The sequence below is a fragment of the Cololabis saira genome, chromosome 7 (assembly GCF_033807715.1).
Source record: "Cololabis saira isolate AMF1-May2022 chromosome 7, fColSai1.1, whole genome shotgun sequence".
NCBI lineage: Eukaryota > Metazoa > Chordata > Actinopteri > Beloniformes > Belonidae > Cololabis > Cololabis saira.
In genome coordinates this window covers 40,598,539-40,623,982 of record NC_084593.1, presented here as the reverse complement: position 1 = coordinate 40,623,982, position 25,444 = coordinate 40,598,539, and the positions used below count along the sequence as shown (strand labels likewise).

At 40.1% G+C, this 25,444-nt stretch overlaps 1 protein-coding gene across 1 annotated transcript; it reads left to right on the top strand.

The window, feature by feature from the left end:
- Nucleotides 1-1,927: 1,927 nt before the first annotated feature.
- LOC133447276 (plastin-3-like) lies at nucleotides 1,928-19,660 on the top strand. The gene is made up of 16 exons (XM_061725901.1): nucleotides 1,928-1,974; nucleotides 8,696-8,757; nucleotides 9,882-10,033; nucleotides 10,520-10,649; nucleotides 10,788-10,920; nucleotides 11,016-11,097; nucleotides 12,496-12,661; nucleotides 12,911-13,050; nucleotides 14,376-14,471; nucleotides 14,592-14,778; nucleotides 14,885-14,966; nucleotides 15,062-15,182; nucleotides 17,312-17,445; nucleotides 18,314-18,437; nucleotides 18,528-18,652; nucleotides 19,332-19,660. Exons 2-16 carry the CDS (start codon nucleotides 8,697-8,699, stop codon nucleotides 19,462-19,464), a joined length of 1,866 nt encoding a protein of 621 aa, XP_061581885.1. The 5' UTR covers nucleotides 1,928-1,974; nucleotide 8,696; the 3' UTR covers nucleotides 19,465-19,660.
- Nucleotides 19,661-25,444: the final 5,784 nt, after the last annotated feature.

The window sequence follows — 25,444 nt, the reverse complement described above, 5'->3', positions numbered from 1 at the left end:
TTGCTTTTTGCCTGTATTCTATGCCTATACTCATCATATTTCCGTAAAATTATCCTTTGCTCTTCGCTACTGAAATAAGCGGCTCTGACAGCGGACTTCTCCATGCTTGCGATTGGTCATGCGCTGAAAACACCGCCCCTTTTATGTGCACGCGCTCATATCCAGATTGGAGAAACCTGGGTTGATATACCGAGTTGATAACCGCCGTCGTGTGACCGCTTAGCGTGATTGCAATTGTCCGGGTTAGTGAATCTGGATAAGGAAAAGATATCCTGGGTATGTTGAACTTGCTTCGTAGTACAGGCCCCTGTTCTGCTTAACTTGAAATTGTATAAATTGATATAAAACAATAGAAAGAAAGCAGAACATCCATTCTGTAATGGTGCACATTTTTAGTGCAATAACAAAAGTGAAAACAGAAAGTCTGTAGAAAACTTGTAAACATATTTGTGTCTCAAATGCCATGACTGTAGGCTACAGAATCAGAATCAGAAAAGGGGTTTATTGCCAAGTTTGTTAAACACACACAAGGAATTTGTTGTGGTGATTGGTGCAATACAAATACAAATATAAAAGCAAATGTATAAGAGATAAAATGTATAAACAGAAATGTACAATATGAGGTTTTTAGTGCCGGATATGAGTATGTACAAAAGTGACTTAAGATGTGCGTTAATGTAACAATTGGAGTAAAACAGAAAAAAATAACTTATGAACTCATCTGCTCAATGCCATTTTCGATTGGCATTTTATGACTATTTTTTGACTCTCACAGTAATATGGTGTTCTGTCAATTTCTGCTGCTTTGTCAACAAATGCTACCGCTGCATAAACCGATAGCGTCTGTCTATCGATTTTTGCTACCATATCAAAAAATGCTACCTAATGGTTTTCTACCTTTGTAGAGCTTCAATTGTACTGTGTTTTACTCCCTATAACCCACTTCCTTTTCCCCCAAGTTGTCCTTGTCTCTTGCCAGGTCGTCATTGTAAATAAGAATGTTCTTAATGACCTGCCTGGTTAAATAAAGGCCAATGACTGAATGAATATCAAATAAAGCCATAGAATTGTTGTTTTTCTCTTCTTTATCGTGTCATGTTCACAAAGTGTAATGCAATTCATGTCATGGGTAGTGTATTCCGAAGGATCAAATACTCAACATCCCATATTATCCATTTTAAATCAATATTTCACGGGTAGCATAATTTGATAATCCAGTAACATCCTATCAAATAATGCTCCCGTCACTTAATGCATTCAGGTAAGATACTAATCACCTCACTGCCACTGCAGGATGAATGTCAGCATACTTATACCCCCCAATTTATTAATTTTGTAATCACTATTTTTGGATTGATAATAAGTATAAAATAATAAGAAATATGAGGAAAGGCACACAAATAAACAAATTGTCTCAATTTCTCGTTTCAAAAAACATTCAAAACAGGAGTAGACGATTCAAGGTCTGTTTAAAATAGGTATTAGATGCCATAATAGGTCCCCTTTAAATTTATACACAAATCTCATCTCCTGTGCTTAATATGTAGCCTACATTTCAACATTTAGAGACTCCGATTGCAATTGATTGTTGGAGAAACTAATTCATTGTCAGAGTCTGTGGACCCCTTGAAATAGCCCTGACCCCCCTCTGGCCCCCCCAAGAGTTAAAAGTCTAGCTCCGCCACTGACTATCATTTCACAACAATTCCCCACTGCGTGTGGAGGGAGGAGGGGCGGTCCCACGGGGCGGTGCCAGGTAAGGCTGATTTATGGTTCCGCGTTACACCAACGCAGAGATTACGCCGTAGGGTTATGCGGCGACGCGCAAGTAGGCAGCGCGTCTCCGCGTACCCTACGCCGAAAGTTCTGCGTCGATTTAACGCGGAACCATAAATCAGCCTTTAAGCAGCACCAGCGCCGTGCAGCAGCAGCACTTCCATCTCAGCGCCCCGGACTGGAACCAGCGGATTTCAGGTGAGAGGAAAGAAAAAGCACTGGAGGAGGAGGTCAAGTCTGGCTTTGGACCCAAAATACTAGAACATCAGCTCCGTTGGTCACTGTTACACACTTTATGTCCATTTCTACAGTTAGAAAAAAAACGTTTTACTACATTTATCGTGATTGACGTGGAAGATGGGCGGGGGTGGGGGATCTCATCATTTAGTTTAATGATCAAAAAGTGGTTGATACAGGAAGCATCTTTCTTCTAGTAGTTAGAATACATATAAAGTCGATTACAAAGGAGAATATTTGCTATTTTAACATTTAACATTTAACATGTTTATTGCCTCAAAAGTCTGGGTAAGCATCAGGTAAGCATAAAACATAAACCATTAAATTATATATATGTATGTATACGTTGCGGCTTCTTTTTCAAACTTTTGTGAGCCGCTACTGGGTCAACAGTCAAAAACAAAAGACAGACGCGGATCCAGCGTCACTTCCAAGTTGATACAATGTAATAATAGTGTACCACTTCGGCAGATTATACTGTTACAAGAAGTATCCATAAAAAGACAAAATGCATCTTAGTATAATTTCTGCGATCTGCCCTTTGCGGTCAAAAAACTGTCCTGCTTCCTACTCTCACTCTCTTCCCGCAGCTGCAGGTGTCATTAATCACTAATTAAATCACTGCAGAAGCTCTGACATAAGAAAGGGGGGGCGCGAAGACAAGGCAACAAACCAACAAAAAAGTGTGTGTGTGTGTGTGTGTGTGTGTGTGTGTGTGTGTGTGTGTGTGTGTGTGTGTGTGTGTGTGTGTGTGTGTGTGTGTGTGTGTGTGTGTGTGTGTGTGTGTGTGTGTGTGCCTGGTTGAGGTAAGCATAAAGACATAAACCATATATACAGGACTGTCTCAGAAAATTAGAATATTGTGATAAAGTCCTTTTATTTTCTGTAATGCAAAAATGTCATACATTCTGGATTCATTACAAATCAACTGAAATATTGCAATCCTTTTATTATTTTAATATTGCTGATCACGGCTTACAGCTTAAGAAAAGTAAAATATCCTATCTAAAAAAATTTGAATATCTTATCTTATATCTATCTTAAACTGTAAGCCATGATCAGCAATATGAAAATAATAAAAGGCTTGCAATATTTCAGTTGATTTGTAATGAATCCAGAATGTATGACATTTTTGTTTTTTTTAATTGCATTACAGAAAATAAAGAACTTTATTACAATGTTCTAATTTTCTGAGACAGTCCTGTATATTTATTGTGTGGCGGACACAATAACGGACCTCGCACCCATCAGGATTGTAGGGAAGGGGGCGTGGTCACGGGCAGTTTTATGGTTGCTTAGCAACGCGTGCCCTCTGTCAGTTGTCAGCTGTTAATTGTGATTCCGTTATCTGGTATAAAGTCTTGTTTACCAACCTCTGGAGTCGAGCTTCATCCTGCCACTATATATATATATATATATATATATATATATATATATATATATATATATATATATATATATATATATATATATATATATATATACATACATACATACATATATATATATATATATATATATATATATATATATATATATATATATATATATATATATATATATATATATATATATATATATATATATAAAAAGACATAAACCATGTCGCTCTGAAAGATCATTGAAGTTCGTGTTTTTCAGATTTCATGCCAAATTGAACTTGATGAAAAGCATCATCTCTGGACACAGAGGTGTCTGTCAGCCTCCACATGATACAAACAGGCCTTTGGGTTATTTCTTGCTGGTGTAACTTTAACTGAATGGACTTTCAGACGGTGAATCTATATAACAACCAGGTGTTGTTGGTTTGAGATGGAAGATTAACAAATAATTGTTGTACCTTCTTATCAAACATACATACAGCAGAGGCTTTTTCCAAAGCGACTAACAACGTATATGTTTGTAGCGTGGAGAAAACCACACAAGGAACACTACACAGGACTCCTGCTGGGAGACGAACCAGGAACCTACTTGCAATGAGGAAACATCACTGAAACTGCTTTTACGGCCCGTGTCTCTTCAGATATGCCAGTTAAAAAAGTTAAAAGGCTATCTGTTCTGAAGTAGAGATATCTGCTGACAGTAGAACGTACACCTTTTCTATGTGACAGTTGTTGTACGTTTAAAGATGTTTTTGCAAAAACCTTTCCTGGAAGAATTCTATACCTTTGAGTAAAGCACTTTTCACAGTCATGGGACAAGATAAATGGCTTATTGTCAGGAATTAGTAGAGGTAGAGTAGAGGTCCTACGTGGCCCTCACTGTGGGAGGAAAGTTATGTTGAAATAAAGACGGTGAGCTCATTTGATACACGCAGGAGAAATTGTGGGTGGGGTTGTCTCTGAACACAGGAATAATGGGATTGAGGTGTGGTGATTCATAAAGTTATTCCATACCGACTTTATAAGAACGCACCAGAGGTATTACGTTTTCTTTGGAGGCTGATGAAGGTGGTGTGGCAGAAACAAGCAATTCCAGCTGCGTGGCGGAGGGCAGGATGTATCCTAAACCCCAAGGAAAAGGATTCTGCCGACATCAGCCAGTTTTGCCAAATCAGCCTCCTGAACATTGAGGGCAAAATCTTCTTCAATGTAGTGGCTCACAGGCTGGCGGTCTACCTGGAAAAGAAGCACTACATTGATACCACGGTGCAGAAGGCAGGGATCCCAGGCTTCTCCGGCTGCTTGGAGCACACAAACATGATATGGCATCAAATCCAGGCCGCCAAAAAGGAGGGAAGAGATCTCCATGGCGTGTTCCTGGACCTCGCCAATGCCTTTGGGTCAGTTCCTCACAATCTCCTCTGGACGGCATTCAACTATTTCAGCATCCCAGAAGCAATCACCGGCCTCGTCAAATCCTACTTCCAAGACGTGCAGCTATGCCTGACAACTGCTGAGTATACCACCACATGGCAACGGCTGGAAGTAGGGATAATGGCAGGATGCACCATCTCACCTCTAGTCTTCACGATGGCTATGGAGGTCATCATCCGAGCCTCCCGGTGGGTAGTAGGAGGACAGAAGCTCAAGCCTGGTCTTCGTCTCCCTCCCATCGGAGCTTATATGGATGACATGACCATACTTACCACTACTAAAGCATGTGCCAGACAACTGCTGAACAAGCTGCAGGAGAACATCCAGTGGGCCCGGATGGAAATAAAGCCGAGCAAGTCCAGGAGCATTTCAGTTGTCAAGGGGAAGTTGTCAGAACAACGGTTCTACATCGGCGAGGAACCCATACCAACAGTGTCAGAGAAGCCAATCAAGAGTCTTGGATGTTGGTACAATCCCACCCTCAGAGACACAGAGCAAGTGGACCACCTTAGGCTGGACACCATAAGTGGCCTTGAGAGTATAAATAAGTCCATGCTCCCAGGCAGGCTGAAGCTTTGGTGCCTCCAGTTTGGGCTGTTACCCAGGCTGATGTGGCCTCTTACCATCTACGAGGTCCCAATATCAAAGGTTGAAAAACTGGAGAGCTCATTTGCCAAAAAGTGGCTGGGACTCCCCAGATGCTTTAGCAACATCGGGCTGTACGGAAGAGGCATTCTGGAACTTCCTGTTTCCAGCCTTGCAGAGGAGTTCAAATGTTCCAAAGTAAAGTTGGAAATGACACTGTCGGAATCCCGTGACCCTTGTGTAGCCCAAACAGCTCCTACCCTGGTGACCGGAAGGAAATGGTCCCCAACTGCAGCTACTCAGCAGGCAAAGTCAGACCTCAGGCACAGAGACATTGTTGGCCTAGTGCAACAAGGGAGAGGAGGCCTTGGCCTAGGAGAGAGTAGGCCAACCTGGCAGAGGGCAGCTCCAGCTCAGCGCCGATGTCTGGTCGTCGATGAGGTGTGTCGGCAAAAGCAGGCAACAAGGTGTGCAAAGGCTGTCTCACAAGCCAAGCAAGGACATGAGATGGGAGGGAGTTGAGAGGAGAAAGTTCTCTTGGAGGGAGCTGTTGGGCATGGAAGCATTTCACACCAGCTTCATCTTATGTGCAACGTATGATGTCCTGCCTTCCCCCTCTAACCTCAACCAATGGTACGGAGAGGACCTTACATGCCCCCTCTGTCGATCTCCCGCAAACCTCAAACATATTCTGGTTGGCTGCAAGACAAGCCTGTCACAAGGCCGTTACACCTGGCGGCACAACCACGTCCTCAAGTGCCTGGCAGCTACTCTGGATACCAAACGGACAAAGATCAATGCCCTTCCCCCTCCATCAGTCCATCCTACATCTGCAAGAGATTTCATCCGAGAAGGAGCAAGGCCAGCCAAAGTTCACACAACATCGGACATCGGCCAGCTCGGAGGAGCACGAGACTGGAAGTTGGTAGCTGATCTGAACCACAGGCTATGCTTCCCACCTGAAATCGCCAAAACAAACCTCAGACCAGACCTTGTGCTCTGGTCCTCCTCACTTCACACGGTCTATATCATAGAGCTCACTGTTCCCTGGGAGGCTGCTGTTGAGGAGGCCTTCGAACGCAAGAGTCTTAAGTACAGCGAGCTTGCAGCTGATGCGGAGCAACGCGGTTGGAAAGTCAAGGTTTGCCCAGTGGAAGTTGGCTGCAGAGGCTTCTTGGGCAAGTCTACCATCAGGCTGCTTAAGGACTTGGGGATTCGAGGCCAAGCCCAACACCAGACCATAAAAGCCCTCTCAGGTGCAGCAGAAAAAGCAAGTCAGTGGCTCTGGGTGAAGAGGCGAGACTCCTCCTGGGCCCCAAAGTATTGACACAGGGGGTTGAAAGCAGAGGGGGGCACATCTGGGACGCCAGGTGTTGCTGATGAGCCCTCTGGAGGTGTTGTGGGCCTATCATCGAAACACCGGGGAAAGAGGGTGCCCACCTGATGACCCCAATGAGGCTTACAACCCCCTCCCCCACCCCTCCTCACACACTCCCACCCCTGCTCATACACCCCCAACCCTCCTCACACACCATCGCAAGCCACTCCGATGGATGCACCGTCACCACTCATGTCTCACCGTATATGTTCATTTAAGGGATTGTTTCACCTAGTCCTAAAACAGAACTGAACTCCAGGTCTGAGGTGCAAAACTAGACTGAATATACAAAGGCAGCTAGTTCTACAAAATAAAGCAAGGCAAGTTTATTTATATAGCACAATTCAACACAAGGTAATTCAAAGAGCTTTACATCAACATTAAAAGCGGCAAAACACAATTAAACAGTAAATAACAAATAAAATGAGGTAAAATGATAAGAAAAGAGGTAAAATAATAAAAAGCACAAGTTGTTTAAAAGTAAGGACAGTAGAGTACAGCAGGTACATCTCATTTTTAAAATGGCAAGAATAACGTTTCTATACGGTCAAAACGTACAAAGACCGGGTCAAATACAGGATTACAAAAGTAATCTGTGCCGATTCATGCGGTGAATCAAACCCAATTTGACAATTCTACGTCATAATGCCTGTATTCTTCAGGGATTATCCATAACTAGTGTAACTTTGCGCGGTTTTCAAAAATCATGAGTATTTAATTTAAGAGTACGCTTAAATAATATATACATTGAAATAAAATGATAAGAAAAGTGGTAAAATAATAAAAATCACAAGTTGTTAAAATAAGGGCAGTAGAGTAATATAAATAATAGAAACCAAATGAAAGAGCAGAAACTAATCACATAATGACACATCTATAAAGCAGACGGGGTAATGAGACCAGCACCGACAACAAGGGGCTTTATTCACTCTAATGGCAATAAAGCACAACATCTGCTAAAACCAGATGATCTCAACAAAACGGCCCCAGAACCCATCAACCATAACGCAAATCTCCAAGCTGAATTTACCACCTTAATCAAGGCACAACACGGTTTTGATTCTTCTATGGCATTTATGGGCAATGTGCTTTATGGCCCACAGTTTTATTTGAATCCCAAACTGTATTTATTACAATTAGAAAACTCCATTATCACTAGCATCATCATCTGGATATATCTGGATGTTTGTGGACTGAGTGAAGATGCAACCACTTTGCATGCTTGCCCTCATGCTGAACTTATTTGTTTGTTGGTAGGGCTGAAGCATGACAGGGAAGCACATGGGGATGGGAACTGAGATGCAACATTTACAATCAACACATTTAAAGTGATGTTTTTTTGTCCCCCCCTCCAATTGCTTAAGTTTCATTACATTTCTCTGATGTAGAACCAGGAAAATCAACTTAATTCTCTTCCTTTTGAAGTCAGATTTCATCATGAGTGTCAGGCCGAGACTCAAAGCAGGACTCAGATGCAGAGATATTAGATAACAAAAGGCTTCTTTTTAATTCACCAGAGACCTCGGACCGAGTGACAAACAAATGGGTATAAACAAAACTATACAGTATACTCTAACTATAGAGAGAACAATAAACACTCCAAGAGGAGGGACAAAAAATAACTAATAAAAGAAACGATCAAAACGCTCCGTAAGGAGGAAAAACCTGCCTATATAAAATATAGGCAGGTTGGAACATGAACTGGGCCAGTCTGAGATATCAGTTTGTACTGGAGACCTGGTTTCAGCTGATTCAGCTCTTAAAGAGGAAAAAAAAACAAGAACTAGGAATCTAAGCTAGGATACAAGTTAAACAAAAACAATATCTAGTTAAAATGTTGTTGCCATTAGTGTGTGTGTTTATTGTTGATCTAAATTGTGCTTCTGTGTGTATCATGTGATAGGATGTCTGAGCAGGTCAGCGCTGAGGAGATAGAGGAAATGAGGGAGAGCTTCCAGAAAATCGGTGAGCCAGCAGTTTTTATTTTCCTTTTTTTCAGATTCTTTGAGTCTCTCAGTGTTGCTGTCTGAAAATATAACACCTCCCGGACAAAACTACACTCTCTACCATGGACATGTAGAAAAGATACATTATCTTGGTGCAAACGTGGAAAAACCTTCGATCCCTTATAGGCCTGTGTTGAAAAAAATCGATTTTCCAATTCTAAATCGATTCTCATATTAATTCCTAAAAAATCAATTCGTATGTTTAAAGATCAATTTTTTTTTCATCATTATATTACAACTTTTTGTATTTTTTTGTTTATGCCCAAAAAAGGAATGTTTTGTTGGACACGAGAATAACTGGTGCCGTTTTTGCCGTTAAATATGTTTAAAGGTATAAAAACATTAAAGTTTTCAGTTATAACTGCATAAATTGTCTATATTTAATTACTTTATATACTATCTTGGGGTTACGTTTGCATAAATGCTAAAAACAAATTCTCATAAGATAAGATAAGATAAACCTTTAATAGTCCCACAGAGGGGAAATTTGCATAAATGGGAAAAAATGAAACCGATTTCATCCGTCTCTGGATCTGTTTGGTAATTCTGCCCCACGATGTTTCTGAAAGCAGTTCTATCAGCATTCTGGGAGCTGATTGGTCCTTACAGCATCATTAGCTGCCAATACTTGCTGTTGAATCTCAATATAATACTAGTATTAATATGTTGCAGAACTACAGTCATATAATTCATGCAACAGCTGAAAAAACTGTTTTAATAACACTAACCCAAATCAACATTGGAATCAAATCGAATCAAATCTTGACATTTGAATTGATCTCCAGCCCTAATCCCTTCAATAACATGGTGTGCTGTAGCTCTTTAAACCAGTCTCACATCCAAGATGAGCCGATTGTTCCCACACTGTTGCTCCATAGCAACTCACCAGCTGTGTCTGCTACAAACACACCACAACCGCAGGGCCATCCACCTCATTCTAGTAATCTGATGTGTATTAGAGGTCTACAGAGTAAATGAAAAGTCCGAGTACAGCTCTCTGTGGGGCTCCCGTGGCGTGGAGGCTCCAAATAATAATTGTTTGTTTTCCCCCAATCATTTTCCCCCATCTGCCTACGATGCCAGATGTGGATGGGAATGGTTACATCTGTGCCTCTGAACTGGGTGACCTTTTCCACGAGGTGGGCACTCCGTTACCCGGATACCAGATCAGAGAACTCCTTCAGAAACTGGACCGGGACCAGGACAGCCACATCAGCTTTGAGGAGTTCACGGCTGTAGGTACAACTAACTACTATAGAACTGTTTGGAATTTATTATTATTTTTTTTTTGTTTAACCAATCGATGGTAAAAGACAAAGTTATCAATGTCCTTCTAAACAGTGACTGTCGTTGTATGGAAGAGTATTAGGGCCAGGCAGGAGAAAAAGAAAAATAATATTTTAGAGGAGGAAGATTTTTTTTTTATTATGCACTTTGAGAAAAAAGTTGAAATGTCGAGACAAAAGTCGAAATGTCGAGATTAATGTTGAAGTATAATTTCGAGAAAAAAAGTCGAAATGTATTTCAACTTTATTCACGAAATTTCGACTTTATTCTTGAAATTGTATTTCAACATTAATCTCGTCATTTCGACTTTTTTCTGGAAGTGCACAATAAAAAAAATATTCCCCTCTCAAATATTTTTTCTCCTGCATGGCCCTAATACTCTTCCGTAGTCGTTGGACTGCAAACTGATGAGTGAATTTGTGATGGCCCGTTAGGTGTTCCAGGAGCTGAAAGATGACCGTGCAACCAGTGGTTTCAGGAAGGCTCTTAATAAGAAAGAGGGCATTGTGGCCATCGGGGGCACCAGTGAGATCTCCAGCGAAGGAACTCAACATTCAATCTCTGGTTAGTGAAGCCAACTACCTGCTAAGTTCTTGGGCATCAACTAATGACAGCATCCATCCTGACGAATCCTACGTAATCATTGAGGTGGAATTACACATAATTAGATTTTGATTATCACTTGACGTGACTTTATTTCAGAGCAGGAACGTTTTGCTTTTGCCAACTACATCAACGCAAGTTTGGAAAAGGATCCAGACTGTAAGCATGTCCTACCCATCAATCCCAACACCAGCGATCTCTTTAAAGCAGTGGCCGATGGCATTGTGCTGTGGTAAACTTCAGCTTTGACTTGATTTTATTGCTGTTAACTTTTACACTCTTGTCAGAGTGCTGATATTTCTTTTTTCCTTCTCCTCATTGCTGCAGTAAACTCATCAACATGTCTGTTCCTGATACCATTGACGAGAGAACCATCAATAAAAAGAAACTCACTGCTTTCACCACACAGGTGAGACTGATAAACTGTGTAAATGTATTTATTTTTTTTAATAAAAAAAAGATTATTAATTAAAATGAGGAGTCAGCGGCTTAAATGCACTAGTAGGTAGCACTTTTATCTCACACTGCTTCTCATCTCTGTTATGACCCCATATGTTTTCCTCAAGTAGAATTGTCTCTGGGTTCTACGGAAGAGTATTAGGGCTCTATAAGATTTTTTTTTATTGTGCATTTCGAGAAAAGAGTCGAAATGTCGAGAAAAAAGTTGAAATGTCGAAATTAATGTATGTGACACCACTACGAATAAACTGTAGGCCTACTGGTGGACAAAAGTTTAAAAGTTTCATCCGTCTGCTGGTGCAGTAGGTTATTCCCCAACGAAATTAGCAGATCAAGTCCTGCCACAGTCTCTCAGCAAGATCCTGAAACCCTAAATGTGTTCTGTTTCTACAATTGTAGATTATGCAATTGTGGAAACAATTTGAACCAATAGAACAGGGTTTCTTTTGTTTTATTGTTTTGCTCCTCTGACGTCTGACATCAACAAGGCATTTGCGCCCACAGAACTGCCCCTCACTGGAGGGCCGTTCTCTGTAAACCCTAGAGATGGTTGTGGGTGTAAATCCCAGTAGATCAGCAGATTCTGAAACACTCAGAGCAGCCCGTCTGGCACCAACAACCATGCCATGTTCAAAGTCACTTAAACCACCTTTCTTACCCATTCTGATGCTGGTTTGAACTGCAGGTAAAATAATAAAAAGCACAAGTTGTTAAAAAGTAAGGGCAGTAGAGTACAGCAGGTACATCTCATTCTTACAATGGCAAGAATTACGTTTCTATACGGTCAAAACGTAGACCGAGTCAAATACAGTATTACAAAAGTAATCTGTAACAATTCGTACGGTGAATTAAACCAATTTAGTTAGTTAGTTCGTTGTCTCATGTGTTTCTAAAGCTTGAATTATGGTTCTGCGTCAAACCAACGCAGAGCACACGCCGTCACCGTGACGCCGTCGTGAAACCTTCGGACTTCTCCATCACTCCATTTCTCCACGGTGCAGTACCCCCCGTGACTGATAATTTGCGATCTTTTTCTGAATGGTTTATCCGACTTTTTCCGGTCACAGTGAATCAAAGAGATAAGGACAACTATTGTGCAAAAAACCAAAACAAAAAAAAAATCACACAAACACGAAGAAAAGAGCGCTGAAAGTTCACGACTGCTTCAAACCGGAAACCGGAAATGCGTTGCTACCAAGCGAACCAATCACAGCCCTCTCGTCTGTGTTTGGTCTGCGTCACCTCGACGCGTATTTACAATTTTTGGGAGGTGCACGTCAGTCACGGCGTCGTTTTAACGCAGAACCATAACTCAAGCTTAAGTCATGTCCTGAATTTGCATCAACAGGAGAATCTGAATTTGGCTCTGAATTCAGCTTCAGCCATCGGCTGCCAGGTTGTCAACATCGGGGCTCAAGATCTGAAGGAGGGAAAACCTCACCTGGTGCTCGGGCTCCTCTGGCAGATCATCAAGATAGGATTATTTGCCAATATAGACCTGAGTCGCAATGAAGGTACGGGATGTGCTAGATGTGTGAAACAGAGTGAAACAGATCTATTTTGTCACGGTCTGTTACTTCCTGTTTTATTTTGAAGCCAGTGTCTTTGTGTTTGAGTTTCCTGTTTACCATCTGCCCTGATCGTCTGCACCTGTGTCTTTTTAACCCTTCTGTATATCTGGTCTTGTCTTTCCCTTGCTCTCTGCTGCATTATTATTTTTTTTTTTAAATGTTTTTAATTCAAAGTTTTTCCCCCATTTACAGCTATGTCAGCACTACTGGAGGAGGGGGAAAGTCTGGAGGAGATGATGAAACTCAACCCTGAAGAACTTCTGTTGCGTTGGGCAAATTTCCATTTGAAAGGAGTTGGCATGTCCCTATCAAACTTTAGTGGCGACATTAAGGTACACGTTTCTCACTGTACCAACGTGGAAATTGTAACTTCACTGCTGAACCTTATACTCAATCTTCCAACTGTCAGCAGGCGTCTTAATTATACGATAGTTATTCATTAGTAATCTCACAGGACTGTATGAAAATAGGAGTCACAATTTACTATGTAATGATTTTCTCTCCAATACTACAACGTTGGTACTGACCCGTACGTTTCTGTCATCTGCTCTGTACTTTGTTTTAAACTCAGTGTTGCTGCCCACCATGGGTGCACAGTAAGACAATATCTTCAGGTTTATCTCATTTGACAACATTTAAATAAATTCTTAGAAAAGACAGCTGACTTTTGCAAATGACCATCCAAGTCAAGCGCTGTCTGCTGATAAATGTACCCACAAGAAAGAGTATGTAGATCTCTTGGGATTTTTTAATCTTAATCATAAAATGTCTTTAGGTGTTCTTCAAAGTTCCAATAATGGACAAAAACAATGTAGCATTGATTGAACACAACCATTTAACATTTACTGAAACAAGATCTAAATGAAGTCTGAAGTGTGCACACTTGGGCATTTGCCTCGGGACTTTTAGTACTTTCCAACTCTGAGAAAGTAACTTTCTACGTTTAACAAAATATCCTGCAGAATAATATCAGTGAAGCTATCCAGTTTGATATCCACAATAGAATGGAAAATGAAAATCCTGCCCCAGAGCTAAAGTGCTAGCGTTGGTATGAAGAAATTGCTGCCAAAGGAGGTTCAACCAGCTATTATTTCCTTAAGCATTATGGTTGTTTAATGGTTGTGTTCAGTAAAGACACAAGAAATTGTGTTATCACCTTTAGCACATTGGACATGCCTATTATTGTGATTTAAATGAAGATTAGATTGCAAATGCAGAAAAAACCCTCTAATTCCTGTGGGTTGATAAGTTCTTACTTGCCATTTATTTAAATATTCTAAAACCATTCCATGCATTACCAATTGGTAATAGAGACCATAGACCAGCTCTCTTTGCGGATGATGTAATTTTATTCCTAAAACAACTAAACACTTCCGTACCAGCATTGTTAGATCTAATCAGCCGGTTTGGTAGCATATCTGGGTATAAAGTAAATGCTCCAAAATCGTCATTAATGTTGCTTAATAAAAAGGAAAGACAAGATACAAACCAACATTTATTCACTTTCAAGCTCTCATCTAACTTTACATGTTTGGGCGTCAAACAATTCCATGCTATAACGTCACACAACACTCCCAGTAAAACCACAGGAGGAGGAAAATCTTGCGGTGAGGAATTCAGTATATCTGACTCCAGTGTCTGCATTTGTCCTCTGTAGGACTCAAAGGCGTACTACTACCTGCTGGATCAGATCGCTCCAGACGGCAGCAAAGAGGATGTTCCTCGGGTTCAAATCGATACGAGTGGCTTATACGTGAGCAAGCAAAAACTTTCTGTTGATTCTAAACTCACTTATTCATTTATATATAAATGTCCAACAAGAAACGTGGCAGCGCCCCCTATGACAATACCCTGCATGTGTGTGTGCGACTAGGAGCAAGATCTCAGGAAGAGAGCAGAGTCTATGCTAACAGAGGCTGATCATTTGGGCTGCCGGCAGTTTGTAACAGCAACTGATGTTGTTACTGGAAATGCCAAACTCAACATGGCATTCATTGCCACCCTCTTCAACAAACACCCAGCTCTCACCAAACCAGAGAATCAAGAGTGGAATCTGGAGAGTAAGATTATTTGGAAAATTCATCTCTTCCACGATTATTTTCATTATTTCTTTTTTTTTCTGGAATTCTGTCTAAAAGCGTTCTTAAACTCTTCTTTGTCTCCAAGGTGAAAGCAGAGAGGAGAGGACTTTCAGGAACTGGATGAACTCTCTGGGAGTCAGTCCCTACGTTCACCATCTCTTCTATGGGTGAGCACTTCCTTCAATCAGAAATAACCTCAACATAATACATGGTTTGTTTGTTTGTTTGTTTATCTCCACATTGATATATATGTTATATGCAGGGATCTGCAGGATGCCATGGTGATTTTGCAGCTTTATGAGAAGAGTAAGGTGCCGGTGGACTGGAACAGCAGAGTCAACCATCCTCCATTCAAGGGAGTCGGAGGAGGACATTTAAAAAAGGTCAATATACTTTTTTCTTTCTTTTTTACTGTGTAAGAAGATAAACTTCACTCTTATAATTTAAAACTGAGGAATGCAAGGAAGTCCTACTTCTGTGACATCATCACTAAAAGCATCATAATGCTCGGGCCTTATTTGTTGCAGTTGACAGGCTAACAAACCCTCCTGTTTCCGTGGCAACTGGACCATCCCACCATGACCTGCAATGACTTTACCAAGTTCTTCACAGACAAAATCCAAAATATTAGACAGGCAGTTGGTACATCAGCAGCAGGTTCAGCATATGAACCGTGTCCACCGAAAAACATCTTAAACATCACAACACAGTTTGAACCCATGAACAGCAGACCTGGAGGAGATCTTACCTCCGCTGAACTCCTCTTGCTGTTTAGACGTCCTGCCGACACAAGTCTAAAACATTTTGAAGTGAGACCTGTTACTGATGTTACGTGAACTTGTCCTTAATGTCAGTTGTGTTTCCAGAGTCACTAAAAACAGCTGTAATTAAACCTCTGCTGAAAAAGGAAAAACTTGACGACAAAAAAATGAACAAATACAGGCACATCTCAAATCTTCCATTTTTAAGTAAGATCAGCTAAATAACTAACAAAATAACTACTATGACGGCTTCCAGTCAGCTTTTAGACAGCACCACAACACTGAGACGCTCTGACCAAAGTGTTTACTGACATATGTCTGAATACAGACGCTGGAAACATGTCGGTCTTAGTTTTACTGCATCTCAGTGCTGCATTTGATACAGTTGACCACAATATTTTACTCAAACGACTGGAACACTGGGCGGGTCTTGCTGGACCTGTTCAAAACATACTTGGAGAACAGGAAGTAGTTTGTAACTTTACATCTGAGCAGACAGAAATCACATGTGGAGTTCCCCAAGGTTCCATCCTGGGAGCTCTTCTGTTTAACATCTACATGCTCCCACTGGCACAGGTTATAAACAACAAATTAAACTACCATAGCTATGCAGATGACATGCAGGTATATATCATACGTCAGCCTCATAGCATAATTGCCTAAGTTGTATTTGAATGCCTTAGAATTAGGCAATTATGCTATGAGCCTAACGATATTACAACGTCACCAAGGGACAGAGGCCCGGTACAGGTGCTTGGTAAATGCATTGAGGAGATTAATGACTGGATGTGCCACAACTTTCCCATCCTAAACAAAAACAAAACTGAGGCAATTGTCTTTGGAGCCAAAAGGAAACAATTACAGGTCACCACAGACCTTCAATCTAAACACCTAAAAACAACCAACCAGGCCAGAAATCTGGGTGTGGTGATGGAGTCAGACCTACATTTGGAAAAACACATGAAAGCAATAACAAAGTCAGCCTGCTATCACCTTAAGAATATATCAATGATAAAGATCTGATGTCTCAGCAGGACCTGGGGACACTAGTCATGCATTCATCTTTAGTAGCTTGATTATTGTAACAGCGTCTTTACAGTTCACCTTAAAAGCCAGTTAGACAACTGCAGCTCATCCAGAACTTACTCAGACCAACAAAGTGGAGCACATCAGTCCAGCTCTGAGGTCTTTACAGCTGTCTGTCCGTCAGAGTACAGACTCTAAAGTTCTGATGCTGGTCTATAAAGATCTGAATGGTCCAGGACCAGAATACATCAGGGACATCCTGATCCAGTATGAACCTTCCAGACCCCTCAGGTCATCTGGATCTGGTATTTCATCAGTTTCCATAGTCAGAACCAGACATGGATTCATGTCTGGTTCTGGTTTATGCACGAAGCATTCAGCTTCTATGCTCCACAAGTCTGGAACAAACTCCACCAAAGACTCAGATCAGCTGAAACACTCAGTTTATTTAAATCCACGTTGAAGACTCACCTGTTCTCAGCTGTACTGGAATAAAGTTCCAGATCTCCACTCGTAATTTTAAGCTTAGTTTTAAAAGTTGGTCATAACAACTGTTTTTATCGTTTTCCTTCTTTCTTTTTGTTTAAAGTTTTAAATCATGCTTTCTATTTATGTCTTTTGTAAAGTACCTTGTTGTTGAATTGTGCTCTAGAAATAAACTTGCCTTGCCAAGGACAACATGTTTGTGAGAAATGAAAGGATTCAACAAGAAACTGTGTGTGCAGATGGAAAACTGCAGCTACTGCGTGGAGCTGGGTAAGGAGAAGGCTGGTTTTTCCCTGGTGGGAATCGGAGGACAGGACCTGTACGATGGAAACCCCACCCTCACCCTGGCGCTGGTGTGGCAGCTGATGAGGAGGTGATTTACTCCTGCTTAAACTTCTGTTAAACTCCTGGTTAAACTTCGGTGGGGGTTTTGGAGCTGGCTCAGGGAGAGGGGGTTTATAGTTTTATTTGGATCCCCATTAGCTTAAGCAAACGGCAGCTATTCTTCCTGGGGTCCGACACATAATACACTGTACATTACAACGAAAAATTAAAAGCAAACCTAAAGAGGTAGCATATAAAAAAAGAAAGGAAAAACAGAAAATAAAGAAAAAAATAAAGTCTTTCCATTTAACATTTAGATATAAATAAAAACAATACATATTCATACATTTTATAACATCAACAAATACAAACAATGTATAGTTATCATAATTTGCACCAATAAACATTTTTAATAAATATTCATTTATTTATATTATATGGGTATGTATATGTATATTTATTTATATTATATGGGTATGTGTGTGAGATATATATATATATATATATATATATATATATATATATATATATATATATATATATATATATATATATATATATATATATATATATATATATATATATATATATATATATATATATATCACACACATACCCATATACTATCTACTTTATTTATTTATTTATTTAATAATTAAGTTATCTATGTATCTATTCAAGAGATGTTTCTTTGCTAACAATTTGAATTATTTTATTTTAATAGTTTGCTTAAAGGTGTTAAGGGTGTTATTTCCCCAGCACAGCGTTGAAGCCATCTTTTTTTATTTTTTTTAACTGAAACCATAATTAAAACGTCTTTCATTTTAGATTATTGTAATCAATTCTGGTACTTGCAGCTACATGTTTTTCAGTGTTGGTGTGGCACTGATAACCGCTGATATTTTATCATCATACAGGTACACTTTAAATCTGCTTGAAAACCTTGGAGATGGAGAAGTTGCTGGAGATGACTTGATAGTTTCATGGGTCAACAAGACACTGGCCGAAGCGGGAAAGACTTCATCTATCAAAAGCTTTAAGGCAAGAGACGAAGACTAATTGGTCTAAAGTAATGTGAGATATCCCCACCATACACCTGTCCTGACGTTATCTCTGCTTGAATCTGTTCAGGACAAAGAGATCAGCACCAGTCTTCCCGTTCTCGACCTCATTGATGCCATTCAGCCACGCAGTGTGAACTTTGAGCTGGTGAAAAAAGACAATTTTACAGATGAAGACAAGCTGGACAATGCAAAGTAAACCTCACTGGCCACGGTTACATGATGTTTTTTAATTTGGAACAAATTATTCCGAATTAAATAATTCAGAATTAAACTATTTTCCTTCAAGTTTACATTGAAATAGTTATTCCGAATTGAAGTTTACATGGAAAACACGTTTGATCGGCTTTATCCAATTCCTCTTAAGGTCTGGGGGTTGGGAAGGTTCTGCCGCTACAACTTTGAAAAGCTCACAATTTTTATGTTTCCTGTTTCCATCTGTTCTTTTAATTATTTCCGGGTCCTCCAAGCTATTTATTAAATAAATGGTCTCTGCTCTTGACCAGCGTTTACTGCGTGCTGCCATCTTGAAACTTTGTTTGGAAAACAAGCCCAGCGCGGAATATAAGTGTCATGGAGACAGACGGGCGAGGGAACGAGCAGAAAGAAAGACCGGAATTAATTTAAAGCAGAATGAGTGTTTACATGATCACTGAATTATTCTATTCAGATTTAAAATCGGAATAAACCAGCCACTTACTTCAGAATTAAGTTTAATTCGGAATGGCCATTTTCATTCGGAATTAGGTGTTTACATGGTAATTTTTACTCATTTTAAATCAGATTTAATTTTAATTATAAATTAAAGAGGAATTAAACTTCCCATGTAAGCGCACTGATAGTGACCCTGATTCTGAACATTCCCTCATTCCAGATATGCCATTTCCATGTCGAGGAAGATCGGTGCAAAGGTGTACGCGCTGCCTGAGGACCTGGTGGAAGTCAACCCCAAGATGGTGATGACCATGTTCGCCTGCCTGATGGGCAGAGGCATGAAGAGAGCTTAAACCTGCACACGTGTCCTCACGTGCTTAGGGACGGTAGATCAGGAGCTGCAGACTTGATAGGAAGCTGCTTGGTGTTTGAGGCTATCAAGTGATCGTCACGACACAGGAGACTAACAGCTTCCCTTTTCTTCTTCATAGCAAGATTGTCGAGCAAGGACATCGATACATGCTGTTCTTACTTAGGTAGAAGTTCCTAGAAACAACAAAGAAACCACTAAACAATGTAATTTCTAACAATTAAGATAATACTCTGAAACTCATGTTACTATTTGCATATTTAAAGCAGTTGGACAAATTAGTCATTATCTTAAACTTATAAACCATAACAACGATGTGACACCCCCCAACTTCAAGCAGATCTAAAGCTACTTGTTAATGCTACAAGCAGGTAATTACTTAGAGTAGAGCATTCAAACTCAGTTTGGAGTGTTGGATCCATAAATATGACATTGGCTATCCTAAACTTATGTAGCTGGCATTTACAAACAAAAAGAGGACCAGCGCAGAAAGGTAAGAACATAAGAGATGGCATTAAGTTAAATTACCCAGCATGCAGCCAGAAAAGAGAAACCAGCAAGAAATAAATATCACTTAGCGTAGTAGCTAACACCAGACTTGGTCATTTAGGCTACGTTCACACTGCAGTTCCCAAGTGACCCAAATCCGATTTTTTGCTCATATGTGACTCAGATCCGATTTGTTTATGACAGTGTGAACAGCACAAGTCACATGGAATCTGATCTTTTCAAATCAGATTCAGGTCACTTCCATATGTGGTTCTAAATCGGATACAGGTCTGGTGTTTTGCAATGCGACCTCAGTGTGAACAGCCAGGTCGGAATTAATGCGACTTTGACGTCACACGCAGAGCCCCGAGCCGCGGGGGAGACACGGGAGACGGCGAGGGTCCCTCCGGGCCGCCTCCGCCTCTCCTCCTCCCCTCCCCCGCGCTCACCTCTTTTTCACCTACAACCTCAGATCAGACCAGACAACCAGCTGAATTTAAGCATTACTAAATAAAAAAGATAAGGATTCAAATCAGCGAAGCGGTCGTGGTCGCATAACCTGCCCGTTTTACAACGAGCTGGACCGAGTGTTAGGGGATAAACCCAGCTGAACGCCGGAGAGCAGAGCTGACACTCCGGGGAGCGGAGCTAGAGCCCTGCCCGGGACTGTTTTCTTCATCCCGCTCCCGCTGCATTTCTGACCATTACCGCCCGCACCCGCAACGTGTGTGTTCCACTCCCGCCCGCGCCGCAGTGTTTACATCCGCTCCCGCCCGCTCCCGCACAACTCTGAGAATGCATGCCCGCATAATGATAGAGATGCAAGAGAAACGTCCTTGACAAATCTATCTGATTTAATATTAACATGATAATTGTGGAGCTTGATGGACAATTGGCAGTTCACGGGCACCTGTTGGATGCAAATCCATCAGTCATCATCCCACGCCTCTGCGCATGCGGGTCAGTTCAGGGCCGCGATGCGTTCACACTCGAGTCGGATATAGGACACATTTTAAAAGATAATGTGAACAGCCACACAAAAAAATCGGAATTGGGACAAAATCGGAATTGAGCATTAAGGACTGCAGTGTGAACGTAGCCTTAGAGACCAGCCAGTATTCTACTCGCAAGATATTTAAATGCTGAACTACACTGGAAAACAATTGCAGTAAATCAAGAATCAAGCACATTAACCATGTAATCTGCAGATAGTCCACTCATGATACCAAGCTGAAGCTTGGGGCTCAACTGTCCCATAATACGCTAATATGAATAAATACAAAGAGCAAAAGGAAATGTTTCTGAAGACATTGTTGTTTTAACTTTATGGCAGCCGTGTATTACAGTTCTACGACATTCTACTGTCCAAATATGCAAAATAATAAAAATATAAAAAGAACTTCAATGAGAGTCTGGCATTTTCTTTTATCTCTTTGGTCTCTTCTATTTAAGCCATTCTGAGGTGACAAGTTGTCTTCACCTGTGAAGGCAGGGTGAGGATGGCTGTACCGTTGATTTGGATTATCACAGACAATGTTTACGTATTAAGAGCATAGAGGAAACAGAATTTTCTAAATATCAGAGAATTAAGTGAAAGCTAAATGGCGTCTACATGACTTCAACATTTAGGCTTGCCTTTTTCTTAGTATGTCACCTTTTCCTTTGGAGTTTTACGGAAGAGTATTAGGGCCATGCAGGAGAACAAATATTTGAGGGGAAGATTTTTTTTTTATTGTGCACTTCGAGAAAAAAGTCGAAATGTCGAGATCAATGTTGAAATACAATTTCGAGAAAAAAATCAAAATGTCTCAACATTACAACTTTATTCACGAAATTTTGACTTTTTTCTCAACATTTCGACTTTTTTCTCGAAATTGTACTTCAACATTAATCTCGACATTTCGACTTTTTTCTCGAAGTGCATAATGGAACAAAAATCTTCCTCTAAAATATTAGTTTTATTTTTCTCCTGCGTGGTCCTAATACTCTTCCGTAGAGTTCTGGTTGTACTTGGATTAAATTCCCTCACCTATGAACATGAACGTCTTGGCTGAATGTGTTCCTGAAACACTGAGGTGTTCGTGACCCTCTTAAAGACCAGGCCAATTGAGAATTTATATACAACGTATTATTTTTAAATGAAGTCATGTCACATGGGGAATGTTCCAAAACAACGTCCTACCCTAGAAAAACAACCAAAATGGGTAATTTTCTAATTTCTTCAGAATGATGTGCAGATGGGATTTTGCTACAGTTTCATTGTTGTTTCTCCCCAGGGCTGGCAGGTGCATTGGCATATTCCATAAATCACCACTATCTCAGTCCTGCTGTATGATAAAGTATTATGCTTCAGCTTTAACAATCTTAAATATATACATTTTTGGTTTCTTCCTGCAAATATATTTGACCGACGCTGTTCTATCCCATAAACAGTAATTAAATTAAAGAAGCTAAAATGGTTTTCCTTCCTTTTCATGAGAATAACAAACAGATGGATTTAGTCTAACAGAAAATGGAGTGGCTCTTAATTACATGGATGGCCTTAAATCACAGCTGGAAAACAAACATTGTAATGGACTGCTGTTGTTGCCGTAGTAACTGCAGTGTGACTTTAGTCAAAATGAGATTTCCGGTGTGCCTGAATGGCTGAACAGATTTTGACTAAATGCTACAGATTCTACGTGGACATTTCCTGTTCATATCATTCCAGTTGGTTTAATCTTGCCATTGACCCGGTCTTTGTACGTTTTGACCGTATAGAAACGTAATTCTCGTCAGTTGTGTGAAATAAGACCTGGAAACAAGCATTGTGGCATAGAATTGTCAAATTGGTTTAATTCACCGTACGAATTGTTACAGATTACTTTTGTAATACTGTATATGACCCAGTCTTTGTACATTTTGACTGTATAGAAACGTTATTCTTTTCTTGTCATTGTAAGAATGAGATGTACCTGCTGTACTCTATTGCCCTTACTTTTTAACAACTGGTGCTTTTTATTATTCTACCTCTTTTCTTATCATTTTATTTCATTTTATTTGTTATTTACTGTTTAATTGTGTCTTTCTGCTTTTAATGTTGATGTAAAGCACCGTTTCCCAGCTCTGTTGGGGTAAAATGAACATGCTGGACCGTCTCCTGTCCATCAGAGGGCCACGTATAATGCAAACAATCACACATGCTCTTACGCCCTCTTATGGTGATTTAAATCACTGTTTAAATGGATGTTCATGTGTTTGGACTGTGGGAGGACACTGGAGTACTCTACAGCTTCTGGCTGTGAGGCAGCAGATCTAACCACCAAGTCATGATCTTAGTTTGCCTTTTTAGTATTAGAATGTATTGATTATCATGATGTAACATGTCTTTGTTAATCAGATTTCTTAGTTATATTGAAATACTGAATAGTTTTGTCACTAACTCATTCAAACTCACCTGAACCAGCAGTTCCATTGGTAACTTGTGTTACCTCTAAGGCAGTAGTTCTCCATTAAACCTTCCAACTGTTTGGACACCTGGCTTTCCTCCCTCCACCCTGGACTCTGCTTCTTACGTGTGGTGTTGATTTGGTATCCAAGCATCTCTAGCATCCTTTTTTTTTCCCACATGTGTGCTGTACACCCGCTGGTTGGTTTCAGAGATTGTTCCAGGACAGATTGTTCCTACCGCTGCATTAATATGTTCTAGTAGATTTGAAGACAATACTTTGTCTCTCAGCCTTTGTGAGGGATTGTGTAGGGTCAAGTTATTGAGTTTAGTTCTGGCCTGAGCTGTGTGAGTGTAGGCCTGCCCTGGAAGAGACACACACACACATATCAGGAAGGATTCAAACCCGGGTCTCCCACACCATCGGCAGTAACAGTGCCACTGCTTTCATGCTAGTTGCTCACAAAGTAAGTGTTTTTATCATTTGGAAATGTCTAAAAATGACTGAAATGTGGGAAACTGGTAAATTCAAGAAGGAATGGACAGTAACATTTCAAAATCATAGATATTCAGATTCAGATTCAAATTCAGAAAACTTTATTTATCCCCGAGGGGCAATTGCAAGACAACTGAGCAGCAAGACATTGAAAATATCAAATAGAATAAGAAATAAAATAGAATAAAATGAACAGGGCATGTCTCGGTATATATTATATATATCTCATTATATACCCAAAACTGAGGCAGCATTAGACTTATAAACGGTCAGCTTTGAAGATTTGTCTCAAGTCCCACATCTTGACCTGCTGTGAAAGCCGTGAAAGGAAATTTTATGAATTGTCTTTGACGTAAGAAATGTAATTTCTCCTATTAAGCACGGTCATCCATGCCAGTGTCAATAACATACCTATTGCACGAGTCATTCTTATTAAAGCTTTTTCATTCAGCAACAACAAAACAACAAAACATAGGAAAATAATGGAGGCAGATAAGTTCTGTTTGAAAAACAAACACTTTGGTATAATAGATGGTTCACCCGGCCGATCGGTTTATCCTGTACAGAGCTAAGAAGCAGCTGCACGTCTCCCCAACTATCCTCTGATTACTCTCAGTTAGGCTCTGTAAGTCCACAAAATCTTCATCAGTTGCCAAACTACACAAGAGTATTAGGAGAAAAAATATTTGAGAGGGGAAGATTTTTTTTATTGTGCACTTTGAGAAAAAAGTTGAAATGTCGAGAAAAAAGTCAAAATGTCAAGAATAATCGACTTTTGTCTCAACATTTCAACTTTTTTCTCGAAATTGTACTTCAATATTAATCTCGACATTTCGATTTTTTTCTCGACGTTTCGAGTTTTTCCTCGAAGTGTATAATGAATAAAAAAAATCTTTCTCATCTAAAATATTATTTTTATTTTTCTCCTGCCTGGCCCTAATACTCTTCCGTAACAAACAGAAAAAAAACAACCCAAAAGAAAAAGCAATGGCATCAGATGGTTATGTTAGTATTGTGGGCAAAGGGAGAACATGTAACCTCCATATGAACTGAGAGCCAGCAGAACCTCTGCTGTGCCAGACACGTGCGTTCTCACCCCTGCAGTGCTGCATCTGCCTGTGCCATGGACATCTGCCCACAGCCCTCTGCCTGCTCACTGTGTCCTGGATCTAGTTAAACTATCCTGTCTTATTTATTTTTTATGCTCTGTCGGCACGGGGGCTCAAATTTTTTTTTTTTTTGCTTTAATATTTTTTATATCATAATTTTGAAGGAGTGAATCTTCATTTTAGTGAATGCAACCTTTTGTGCCATCACAGCTCGATATCATACTGCCTTAGAAACATTTTAAAAAAGCATTTCCCATGAGTTTAAACAACATAATGCATCTTTATTTATATATGCAGATGTTTTCATGAATACATTATTATTTCTCAGTCTCTAGGACAACATGCACACAATTCAGAGGCCACTTCAAACAATGTTCTTGAATTCAGATGAGCACCACAGACAAACACGCAATTTACAATTTAAATGATCCTTTTCTAAGTG

Bases quoted from the DNA above. Each gene is read 5' to 3' on its own strand.
- LOC133447276 (XM_061725901.1), top strand. From the start codon at position 8,697: ATGTCTGAGCAGGTCAGCGCTGAGGAGATAGAGGAAATGAGGGAGAGC. The intron at 10,650-10,787 runs GTTAGTGAAGCC...ACTTTATTTCAG, and splicing joins AACTCAACATTCAATCTCTG to AGCAGGAACGTTTTGCTTTT. The intron at 14,967-15,061 runs GTGAGCACTTCC...TGTTATATGCAG, and splicing joins GTTCACCATCTCTTCTATGG to GGATCTGCAGGATGCCATGG.